Source organism: Lycium barbarum, chromosome 9 (assembly GCF_019175385.1).
Source record: "Lycium barbarum isolate Lr01 chromosome 9, ASM1917538v2, whole genome shotgun sequence".
Lineage (NCBI taxonomy): Eukaryota > Viridiplantae > Streptophyta > Magnoliopsida > Solanales > Solanaceae > Lycium > Lycium barbarum.
The window spans coordinates 53,566,115-53,577,831 of record NC_083345.1 but is presented as its reverse complement, the minus strand read 5'-3'; the positions used below and the strand labels follow the sequence as shown (position 1 = coordinate 53,577,831).

At 34.2% G+C, this 11,717-nt stretch overlaps 2 protein-coding genes across 2 annotated transcripts; one reads left to right on the top strand and one right to left on the bottom strand.

Moving 5' to 3' along the window:
* The first annotated feature begins 247 nt into the window (after positions 1-247).
* LOC132608768 (protein FANTASTIC FOUR 1-like) lies at positions 248-1,559 on the top strand. The gene has a single exon (XM_060322510.1). It carries the CDS (start codon positions 716-718, stop codon positions 1,160-1,162), a length of 447 nt encoding a protein of 148 aa, XP_060178493.1. The 5' UTR covers positions 248-715; the 3' UTR covers positions 1,163-1,559.
* A 116-nt stretch (positions 1,560-1,675) lies between these two features.
* Positions 1,676-9,611, bottom strand: LOC132608767 (uncharacterized). The gene is made up of 8 exons (XM_060322509.1): positions 9,180-9,611; positions 6,685-6,764; positions 3,324-3,384; positions 3,070-3,127; positions 2,918-2,975; positions 2,453-2,525; positions 2,119-2,233; positions 1,676-2,040 (listed from the first exon to the last, which is right to left on the bottom strand). The coding sequence occupies exons 1-7, from the start codon at positions 9,492-9,494 to the stop codon at positions 2,141-2,143; spliced, it is 738 nt and encodes a 245-aa protein (XP_060178492.1). The 5' UTR covers positions 9,495-9,611; the 3' UTR covers positions 1,676-2,040; positions 2,119-2,140.
* Between the last annotated feature and the right edge of the window lie 2,106 nt (positions 9,612-11,717).

The window sequence follows — 11,717 nt, the reverse complement described above, 5'->3', positions numbered from 1 at the left end:
AAATTCAAACTCTACCTTGCGAATTTTTTAAAATATTTGACTGAGCGGGGGATTCGAACCCAAAATTAAGGAATTTTTAGCGAAGGGCAAAAGTTAAAGACCACCAATTTGAGGGGCAAAAATTAAATACCACCCCCAGCGAAGGCCAATCCTGCAAATTGCCCCCTAAAATTCGTCCCTTATCATCACAGTGTGAATATTCTTGATCTCTTCCGCTTTTATCATCCCTCATATAGTATTCTCTGTCTCAAATTATTTGTCGTGGTTACTATAAATAGTTGTCTCAAATTATTTATTGTTTTAGAGATTCAAGGCACAATTAATTAACCTTTTCTCATTTTACCATTAATAGAATTTTATCATTTAATGAATATGACACATAATAAAGTAAAAATTTAATGGAGAGAGATTATAACTTAAACATCAATAAGGATAAAGTTAATCAAATACCCCTTCTAATTAATACTACCTCTGGATAAAAAAGAATATCCACTTAGCCTTTTTTTCTTTGGTCAAAAAGAGTGTTCACTTAACAAATCAAGAAAGAATTAATCTTATTTTTTCAGAGGAAGTATTTCTTAAGGGCATATAAATCAAAATAGCGACAAATAATTTGAGACAGAGAGAGTATAAAATACAACCAGCCGCTTTCCACTTGATATACTATGCTAAGCCACTGCCTATTTCTTCCAAGAGAGAGCATATATATGCCCTAATGTCTTGTACGGAGAGTCTAGGATTAGAGAGCTTTGATGTAGATGATGGTCAGAATATTGAAAATCTAAATGATGGTATAGGTGTTGAATCATCTACCTCCATCACTAGTTGTAAAAGAACAAGTGTCGAGCAAAAAGAGAAGATATTTCCACCACCATTATCGTCGTCACTTAAAGATGGAAAACCGAGTTTCTTCCTAGAGCCTATTAGAAAAGATGGAAGGTTAGAGCTTAATGAGGTGAACATTGATCCATCACAGACCCTCCTTACTTCCCGTAAAGGAGGACGGTTGAGATTAAGTCTCATTCCTGACCAAGAAGAAGAAGAAGAAGAAGAGGAGGAGAAGGATGATGGTGATACTGATGAAGATGAGGGAGAAGTCATCATGGAGGCAATCGAAGTAAATGACAAAGAAACAGTAAATGAACATGATACATCAAGATAAAGAGCAGAAGCTCCCAGCAAAGAGTCCTGCCATGAAGTGTTTCTTATATGTAATAAAAAAAAATATCTATGTATACTGTAAGTTTTCGTATCAATGAAAAGCCTGTTCTAGCAACAAAACAAAACAAAAACAAAAAAAAGTCCGGGGGCGGGGGAGGCATGTGTATTCAAGCACCGCTTGGTAGGGAATTACTCCATCCCTCTCAATTTGTTTGTCTAATTTTAACTTGACACAGTATTTAGAAAATTAAAAACTTTTAAAATGTTATGTTTTTAAATTAAAGATATGTAAAATGTACCAAAATGTCTTTTAATCTTATAGTATTAAACATGTCATGTGAAAAATTAGAATTAAGGAGTTATCAAAAAAGAAAGACATTTTTTTTTAAACGGACAAACAAATTAGCTAAAGTTAGAATAAATTTTATAGCACAATCATAGAATTATTTAACCTGATTATAATCCCCCTGATTTTGAACCAAACGACTCCCAAGTGCTTAAAGAAACTCTGGGATGAAACCAAAAGTTCATTTTAACACAACCAACTGATATAAGTTGTTTTTGAAACAATTAAAGAATACAACGACAATAAAATATACTAATAATAAAATCAGAAGTAATTTCTAGATGTAAAGAAAAAAAGAAAAGAAAAAAAAAAACCATACCCATCTCAGCCACCGAAAGGAGTTAAAAACGCATCAATCTATGATCATCAGTCATGAAAAATCAGGAGAATAGCTGTTGTGCAATTTCATTATGGCTTAGCCACAATGCAGAGTGTTGGTCTCCAGTCTGCTTTAGTTGAGGCTATAATGTCTTAGCTTTGCAAAATAGCAGGAACATTCTGAAGGATGGTTGATGAACACTGTTAACTCTTGCCTGAGATAACATATAAAGTAGGTAAGAAAACTCTGACCAGCAGTATTTGTATGCGGGATCACATATAGGAAATAGAACCTGCTAAAGTATTGTATTCATCTTATAGGACTGTCATTGATACTGCAGCAGATCGGAGCTTCAAACCATCATCGTTCCACTTGCTCTCAGGGGCAGTGGCACCAGCAATAATGGCCTGCAAAAGTAATTTTGCAAAACATTATAACAAGAGAGATACCAATTCTATTTTTGGCCAAAAGTGGAGGCTCCAAGGAGTTCTAGGGCAGAACCACCTTAGGTCTTTGCAAAGTTAATTGGATTGGTGAATCCTAGTATAGGGTACAACAATACAGCTCTAAAGGCAGGCAAGATCTTGAAGAAAGCTACAGAAAAATAACAAAGAGAACAAAGATACCTTTCCACTGTTAACAGCAGCCACTAATGCAACGTGTTGCTCATCTCTCGCAAACTCATAGAAATAGTATGTCCTGAAATACATAAACCAACGCTACTGAATGTTTAAATTTAATTGTTGTAATTACAGAGGAATAAACCATGATTGCCGAAATGAGAGACACTAATGGACGTATCTCCATCGTTTTATGTTGCAGCGAGAGAAAGTATCTTACTTTCTTGTTGATACAAAAAGTTTTTGCAATGAGTTAAAAAAACGAAAGCTCAAAGAGAGGAGAAATCATGTGATATGAAGATGGGGTCATCTTCAAAATATGTCATCGGTTGGGAATCTTTGGACCAGAAACGCTTATTGTGACTGGTAAAATATTGTAAGAGTTCAGCCTCCGAACCATTGCTAATCCTCTAACATACAACTAAAGTAGTCATCCTAAAGAAGCATAGACATGTTTTAGTATGAACATACCTGAAACCTTCATCTTCTTTAATTTTAATTGAGCGGCCAGAATATAGTGTTGAGCCAGCTGTCATACTGATAATCAGTAATTAAGAAATATAATTCATTAAAGAGCAACCTTGCATAACAGATGAATGTGCCAGGGCCATTTGCAACAATACCTGGAACAAATATTTTAGCTGCCTCCTTAAGTGACCCTAAATCAGTAACATCTTTGGCCTGTTAAAGTCAATACATAAGACATGATCAGAATGTTGGGAGGTATACTTATAGCATAAGAGTTAATCTTGTGAAGAGAATCGGAGAATCGCTACATATACTGACAGTGTAATAAGCAAATCGTTTGAAGGATTTAATTTTATAGACATCCACAGGATAGAGATTGAATTAAGCACCAGAATTGTCTTTGACAAACCTCTAAGAAGGTGATCTTCAGCTGATTCGATGGGCGAATTATGACACTTAAAACTTCAGATCTGTATATCACAAAACCGATAACAATTAAAACTTAAAAGTTATAAATAATGCAAATCGAAGAAGGATTGTTGAAGAGAGCGAGAACATTCCATCAGATATTGTATTTACTTCCCTCATAAAAAAAAGATTACAACACACCCAGTGTAATCCCTCAGCCACAAGTGGGGTTTGGGGAAGGTAGGATGTACGCAGACCTTACCCCGACCTTTGTGAGGTAGAGAGGCTGTTTCGGATAGACCCTTGGCATAACAAAGATTACTGGGAGGAAAAGATAACGCATAATGCAGTACATAGAAGAAAAGAACTAAAAAAACTAGAATCACACGGAAAACCCTTTGAGAGGCAAAGCAACATTGATAAGAATTCTGAAGAATTTGTAAAGTTGTGTAAAGGATCTTGGAGGATCCATAATCTTATATCAATCAATCTATATAATTATGATAAGGATCTATGAGAATACATAGATAAGATATTACAGCTCATCTTAGGTAGATATTATTTTGTACTTCCTCCGTCCCGAAAAGATTGTCTTACTTTCCTTATTAGTTTGTCCCAAAAAGATTGCCACATTTCTATATTTAGAAACAATTAGACTTTATGAGATGATTTACAGCCACATAAATAACTAAGGTTTGTTTTGGACCACACATTTCAAAAGTCTTCCTTTATTTCTTAAACTTCGTGCCAAGTCAAACTAAGACTATCTTTTTGAGACGGAGGGAGTATTAAGTAGGAAGATTTTATTATGTATGTTTTGTTAATTTAGAGCTTATATAAACACTATTTAAATTTTAAACCCCGAACTGTTGAGAGAAAAATATAGTAAAACATTTCAAAACCTCTCTCCTTTTCCTTTTCTACGAAGTATCACAGTTTAGATATCACGTCCATCCTCCGAACAATTAATTTTCGCTTACTGTTCTGAAAAAGCTTTCTTCTCAACTTTTTTATCATATTAGTGTTTGGGCACTAAGTCTCGGCTTTGAACTACATTGTTTTTCTTTTCAAAAAGAAAGAGTTGTTCCTACTTTAGGAGCGTAACCACCGGACTTTTGCAACTCCTTATTGCGTCTGAGGTAATCTTATGAAATATTTATGATATTTGTACAATCTAAAAATCATCCGATCTGGGAGCGAGGGGGAAAGGGAGAAATGTTTTATTTTTTATAAGTACGGGGAGGGGAGGAAATCTATCACTCTAATCGTAATTTGCCTTTAATGACTATTTACGGTACTGAAAACGAAGTAATTGTTATCATCCTCTTCTATGGCATGAGCAGCCCAATGTAGTAATTCATCCACTTATATCAGGCAGTTTTCATCATTGGTCACGAATTGTTCATTAGTAATATTTTTCGTAACAAAATCTTTTATTTGCACTTAAATTCCTTTCAGCCTTTTCCACTGTCATCGTAGCTACTTGGTCGAAAACAATGGTTACGGAATAGATGAGGCTCACTCTTTCTTCATTACCTAAAATTTAGCTCTGTTTACACCCTATGTCCATATAATTTTGTATTCACTGGTAAATTACCAAAAACCTAAATCATTCTGTAGTATTCTTGGCTGACTCTATTCTTTTACAAGACAAAGGATTGAAATAGGATACTTAGTCTTCATTTTCACCATCCCACATTTTCACAATTTGAACTCAAAAGGTGAATTTTCGGGCATGGTTTTGCAATCAAGTGTTTTAAACAGTTTAAAACCGTAACAAAGAATTAGAGACCAGCCCCACCCTTTCTAAAGGTTCTCTTACTCTGCCCTGCTAAGACTTTAACCCACCCCGCCCCATTTACATCTATAGAAGTGTGTTCTCCGAAAAGGAAAGGAGTGGCCTAACTGATTTATGAACTCAAGAGTTGAGTGGAAGCACTGACTCAAATCATGGCATCCATCTAGCCAAAATTAGTCCCATTATCGTACAATCTTGTGCCATGAGAAATCACGTTCCAAAAATAAAATCATTTCCCAGAAAGAGAAGATACTGGAGGACCTACACATGTCATCTATCCAAACAAAAAACATCTATCCGAAGGTTCTTCTCAATTTACAGAATACGATATAAGGACAAGGAATATACTGGAAGGCTAAATAGAGCATAGGAGATCCCGAGGACATCATCTATAAAGAAGCCAAAGAGTCCCATTTTTCTTGAGAATGGCAATACATAGCAAAAGTATCCCTATTCAAACAGTAGCCTCAGAACAATCCTGAATGCTACAAAAAGAGAGAGCTGCCAAGGAAATATTCATTATCAAAATTAAACAAGAAGACTTCCAAAGGCGAAGCACGCATCTTGTCTTGTGTGTCAAAAACATAAAAAAGCATGCATCTAATGCTTTTTGCATATCTCCTCAGATGTAGGATGTCATCACATTGCTAAAAGAATTATAACATACAATTTCGGTAGAAGTGTAGACAGTGATGAAAAAAGATAGAGAAAGCACTTCATTCATTGCATACAAGCACCACAATGATATCGACATGATCAACTCAAGCATGGTTGTATACGAGGGAATCAGTATCACAAGTTACTAAAGAATATTGAATTACATTTACAAAATTCCCTCCTCCCTAGGTGAGAAATAGAAATGTAACCTCTCATTGATTTAATTAACAACGTTGAAGAGGTGCTCCTTATATGGAGTCTTGTACTAAAAAAGGAGCTAGAACTAACTACATAAGGTCTAATACTTACTTCCTAGACAAGAAAAGGGACAGGAGTCATGGTCTCGAACCACTGCTTCTACTTATAGTTTTCTATTCTAAATAGAAAGAAAGTCAAATTTGTCTAAATGATGAAAGGTTGGCTTGTTCATCTGCAATTGAAAAAATCAATATTGACTGGATCCATGGATATGCGTTTAGAAGATTTCACAAAACCTTTATCATTTAGTTTTCGACTTTTCGGGAATATCTTAGCTGATGAGTTAGTATTATACACTTCATCAAGACGAAAAATCATGCCTTACCTATTTTATCACAGAATATTTGCTTACCTTATTTTTATAGGAATTGATTACCTATCATATATTTGTTTTTCCCTTACTCAAATACAATGAATTTAGCATTGTATGAACCCAGACACATTTTAACTTGATATTGTACTCTGGTGGAATTTGTACCAAATGAAATTAACTATGAACGGATGATGCTTCAAAGTATCAAAATGTGTGGAATATTATAGTAAAAAAGAATTTACTCCAACCATAAAGTTCTAAAGAAATTATTCCAAAGAATTAAGAGGGAAAAAACAAAGAGCAGACAAGAGTTGGAGAATCGATTCGAATATCTACCCGTCAGAAGAAGCAAAACGCGCTGCAAATTTCTTCGGCTTAGCCTTATCTCCATATAGTGATAGGCCAGCATTATAATCCTGCGAAAAATCATCTCAGACTCTTAGATAATCAACCTTTTCAGAGTTTAAACATAACACACCTTCTCATTAAAGTACAAATCATTCCAACGTTGAATATAACCGAAGCTTGTGGTTGGGGATTCTTGATTCTACTATGCAGAGACATTTTTCCAATCTTTTTTTTTTTTAAATCAAATGTTCCATTCTAGGAAGAGACATTTTAAATAGGTCATATATCACATTATTGTTTAACCTATAGCTGGATCAGTTCATACTAATCATATTGATTTTTCTTTGTTATTTATCCATCTGCCAATGATCTCTGTTCTATCCAAATACATAATAAAACTATTACTCCTTCCATTTCAATTTGTTTGTCTAGTTTTGACTTGGCATGGAGTATTAGAAAATAGAGAATTTTTTTTTTTTAATCTTGTGGTCTTAAATTGTGGGATTCACTGGGTATGTTGTTGTTGTTGTTGGTCTTAAACTAAAGATACGTAAAATGTACCAAAATAGTGGTCTTAAACATGCCATGTGAAAAGTTGGAATTAAGAATTGCCAAAAAAGGAAAGAGGCAATCTTTTTTAAACGGACTAAAAAAGAAAGTAAGACAATCAAATTGAAATGGAGGGAGTAACTGAAGACGATCCGAATAAGCTAACAACAAAAAGAATGTCCTGTATCACATGCTTCTGCTGTTCTGCATTACTATTTTTCAAAGGTTTTAACATATCCATATTGATACTGTACACCATCAAGTCAATTAAAAGCCAATTACGGATCATCGTTTATATTAGGCATGAAGTGATAACGTGGAAAGTAAGGTGAATTACCTACTACATTGGGTTAAACTATACTGATAGTGTTAAAATCTTACAGTATAGGTATGCATAAGTTAAATCCTTCTTGTATAAAAGGCTTAATACATTAAAGGCCCCTTAAACTTGCCGCAAAATTTTACTTAGAAACTCGAACTACGGTTTGTTCCAACTGAGCACCTGAACATATGATAAAATGTTCCTATTATATACTTTTGTTTCAAATTTTAATAAAACTTTTGCGCGTGTTCTCAAGCATCTATTAGGGAGTTAACCACATAAAATATGACATCTCCTTAAATTATACACATCAGCCTCAATTACAACATGCCTAAAGTTTTATGGCTTATTGAGGCGAATGAGTATAATTAAAAGAGGTGGCATATTTTGAGTAATTAACTTATCTACGTAATGAACACTTGAAACACGCACAAAAGTTTTCCAAAATTTGAACGGAGAAGTGTCTAATAGGAACACTTTATCATGTGTTCAAGTGTTCAATTGGAATTAGTGGTACTCTCTCCGTCACATTTTGAGGGTGTTTGACTGGGCATGAAGTTTAAGAAATTAAAAAAAAGGACTTTTCAAACTTGTGGTCTAAAACAAACTATAGAAACTTGTGTGACTAAAAATCATTCCATTAAGGGTAAAAATGTAATTTTAAAGTTGAATTGTTACTACTAAATATAGAAATGTATCTTTGTTTTTGGGACTGACTAAAAAGAAAAGAGTGTCAGGGACTAAGCCTCTGTTTGGATGGTCGTTACCCATGGTTTCATAATGTAGAGTATGGTATTATATTGTATTGTATTGTATCAATGAATACAATATTTGGATGGACTGTATCATTTGTTATGGTTTAATAATATTTTTATTATTTGGTTTGACAGTATGGTACTATATAATAACATGTAAATTTACTAAAATACCCTTAATTACAAATTAGTTTATATATATATAAAACTCAGGTAAAGGATAAAATAGAAACTTTTAAAAAAATAGGTGGTGGGTGGGGGTGGTGGAGGGGTGGGGTGGGCACGGGCGAATCTATATAGAAAATTTGGATCACGTGAACACATGATCATCCGACAAAACTAGGTATATTATGTATGTAATCCTTAAAATATATCTAATATTAACTGAAGGAACACATGGTCAAACTAAACTGTATGGAGCACTGGTTAAGTGTCGGTTTAATACCTTAAGGTTGTGAGATCAAACCCTACTAAATGCACTTTTGTGTCTTTTTTCTTAAATTTTTTTACTAAGGTGAACCCATCCTCTTGAAATCCTGGATTCGCCTCTGGGGGTGGGGTAGTGGGTGGTGGTGTGGTAAGGTGGGTGGGGGTGTTTGGGTGTGGTTGGGGAGGGAGGATGGGGTGGGGTCTAATGGGAAAATGAAATACGTAACCCCACACAAACCATCAAATCCATAGTTACAAAAATTGAGACATAATTTTAAAAATAATAAAAACAAACGTGGTTTCATAGAAAACAATACAATAATGAACCACGGGAAACAAACATCCAAACATGGGGTAAATTGGGATGGAGGGAGTAAGCCAAAATGAAACATGAAAAGGAAAAAGTAGAGCAAGAAAGCAGAGCATACCTCAGGCTCGGTGAGGTCTTCGAATTCAGGTGGGACCCGAATGGAGAAACCATCACCATAAAACTGAAACCAAGACTTAGTATTGGCAATGCCTGAAAGGAAAGATGACGACGAGGATTTTGTCTGGGCGGAGGATATTGGGCATTGAGAAAGTAAAAAGGTGAGTGAAGTAGAAGCAGTTAGGAACACTAGTCTTCTAGAAAGAGGGTTGGGTTGAAGAGCAGGTATTGTTGAATCGGGGTTTTGCAGAGGTGTTGGTTTTGGTGGGTGGAAAGAGAGGGAGAGGAGCGTGGACATGGCCATCACCATGACCATGAGAGGATGAAGATGGGATACTATACATGCCTCCTAATGCACTCTAGATAACGTGTGTGGGGACACCAATGACGCTTTGGTTATTGTTTACAAGGCCAAAAGATATCTCTATTTTTCTGCTATTAGTCATTACCTCTCCCGTTATACGGTTAGTCAATCATATGGTTCCAGATTATTTTATAAAATCTTTTCGAGATGGTACCTTTCGGTATTTTTTTAAAAACGTGATGGTTAATTTTTTGTATCGGTATGTTTCGGTTAATTTTTTGTATTTTTTTAAACGTCATGTAAAATTTATAAGTAGCAGTTAGAGAAAGATATCATGCATACTGATGTAGGGTTTTGACAAAAACTCTCTATACATTTTTACTATATAAAAGATGGTGAATCATGGAAACATGAAGAATAGGGGTTCATCCCACTATTTTACAGTAGTGTAAATTAAATTTAAGCAAAAACAAAAAAAAAAAATAGATCACACGAATGGAAAAAAAATAAACAAGATGGGACTCAAGAATTCAAGAAGTCTGCTAAGATTAATAGTCTGTTTGGCTAAGTTTTTAAAATCAGCTTATTTTAAAAAGTACTTTTTTTAAAAGTACTTTTCAAAAAAGCACTTTTGGCGAAAATCAGTTTGTGTTTGGCCAATTAATTATAAAAGTACTTTTGAACAGCAATTAGTGTTTGGCCAAGCTTTTAAAAAGTGTTTCTATTTGTATTTTTCTCAAAAGTATTTTTAAAAAAAAGTGCTTTTGGGCAAAAGCAGTTTTTTTTAACTTCTAAAAAACTGCTTCTGCTACTCCCTAGAAACACTTAGTTTCTTCCAAAAGCTTGATCAAACACTTCACTTTTTTCAAATAAGTACTTATTGAAAAAATAAGTACTTTTGGGAGGAAAATAAGCTTGGCCAAACAGACTATAAGTATTCAATAAGAGATTTAATGAAATCATATGAGAGCAAAGATATCTTATACCTTTGTAGCTTACTGATCAGTATCATTGGAATACCTTGTAACTTATTATTCAAGTTGTTTTCCTCACCCTAGACCCAAGGCGAAAAATTTATGTTTCAGTAAATTTTATACATAAAATATGTTTTATATATATAAATGTATCCATTACGGTTCGGTATTTGTTTGATTTATTTTCATAAAATTAAAGAGCAGCCTAATTATTCGGTACGGTTATAGATTTATATAGAAACCTGTGATTTATTAAAAGAAACTTGATAGTTGGTTTGATTCAGTCAGCAAATCAGTTTTTTTAAACACCATTGACACTCCTAGCTATAGTAGGTGTTGTTATATTTCTGTATTCGAAAAAATATTCTAGAAACAGAAACTAAATAAAATCATAAATGGAGAAGAAGCAGAATTAACGATGAACAAATCTGAGCCAATTGAATTCACAGTGTATCCTTAAGGAACTTAATCCCCCAAGTACTCGAGGTTACGGATTATTTCCTCACAAGATAGAACATATTACCGTCACTGGTGTAGCGGTACCTCAAACGCCGATGTGCAGCGAAGCAAATAATCGGCCAAATAACACTTAGAATTTTTATGTTTTATGCAGAAAATATCATGCAGAAAAAAGAGAGATCATAGAAATTTTTGTAAGGAAAAAATATGAGAAACAACCAATATTTATAGCCTGAAGGTTGAGTCTAGTCCGAAGAGATACAACTCTTTCAGGTGACTTTTCAAAAAATGGTTGTTTACATAAAACAACTTTGTCTGAAAATTAAAGGGAAAATTAAAACGGAAAAATAATTGTATTAACGAAATAAATTTGGTCTAAAAAATATATCAAACAATCATCATTTGACCAAATCCAAATGACCGAAGCCGAAGCCGAGCAACGACGATAATGTGAGGGGAGACTCTCCTCTCAACTCTTTATGAGCTAGAAGAAGTGTTTCTACATATAAGCACACTGGTTTTACTTTCCCCTACTAATGTGGGACAAAGTTCCTCTGTAAAAAGAAAATTTTCATTTCCCTCCATTTTCGAGTTTGGCATTTCCCTCCATTTTGAGTTCTTCCATTTCCCATTCACATCTTATCCAAAGACCCAACAGGTATTTGTCTAAAGATTCCAAATATATTCATTTTATTTGAAGTTGTGTTAAGTTATACCTTTTGCAAAGGAGACCTTATTTGGAATATGAAGATGGAATTGGGAAATAGGTTTGACTCCAAGTTGAATTTCGAAATTTTATAAC

Excerpts from the sequence above, each read along its gene's own strand:
- LOC132608768 (XM_060322510.1), top strand. The coding sequence starts at position 716 with ATGTCTTGTACGGAGAGTCTAGGATTAGAGAGCTTTGATGTAGATGAT.
- LOC132608767 (XM_060322509.1), bottom strand. The coding sequence starts at position 9,494 with ATGGTCATGGTGATGGCCATGTCCACGCTCCTCTCCCTCTCTTTCCAC. Across the intron at positions 6,765-9,179 it reads AAGACCTCACCGAGCCTGAG|GATTATAATGCTGGCCTATC; the intron begins GTATGCTCTGCT and ends GATTTTTCGCAG. Across the intron at positions 2,976-3,069 it reads AGCTAAAATATTTGTTCCAG|CTGGCTCAACACTATATTCT; the intron begins GTATTGTTGCAA and ends TCAGTATGACAG.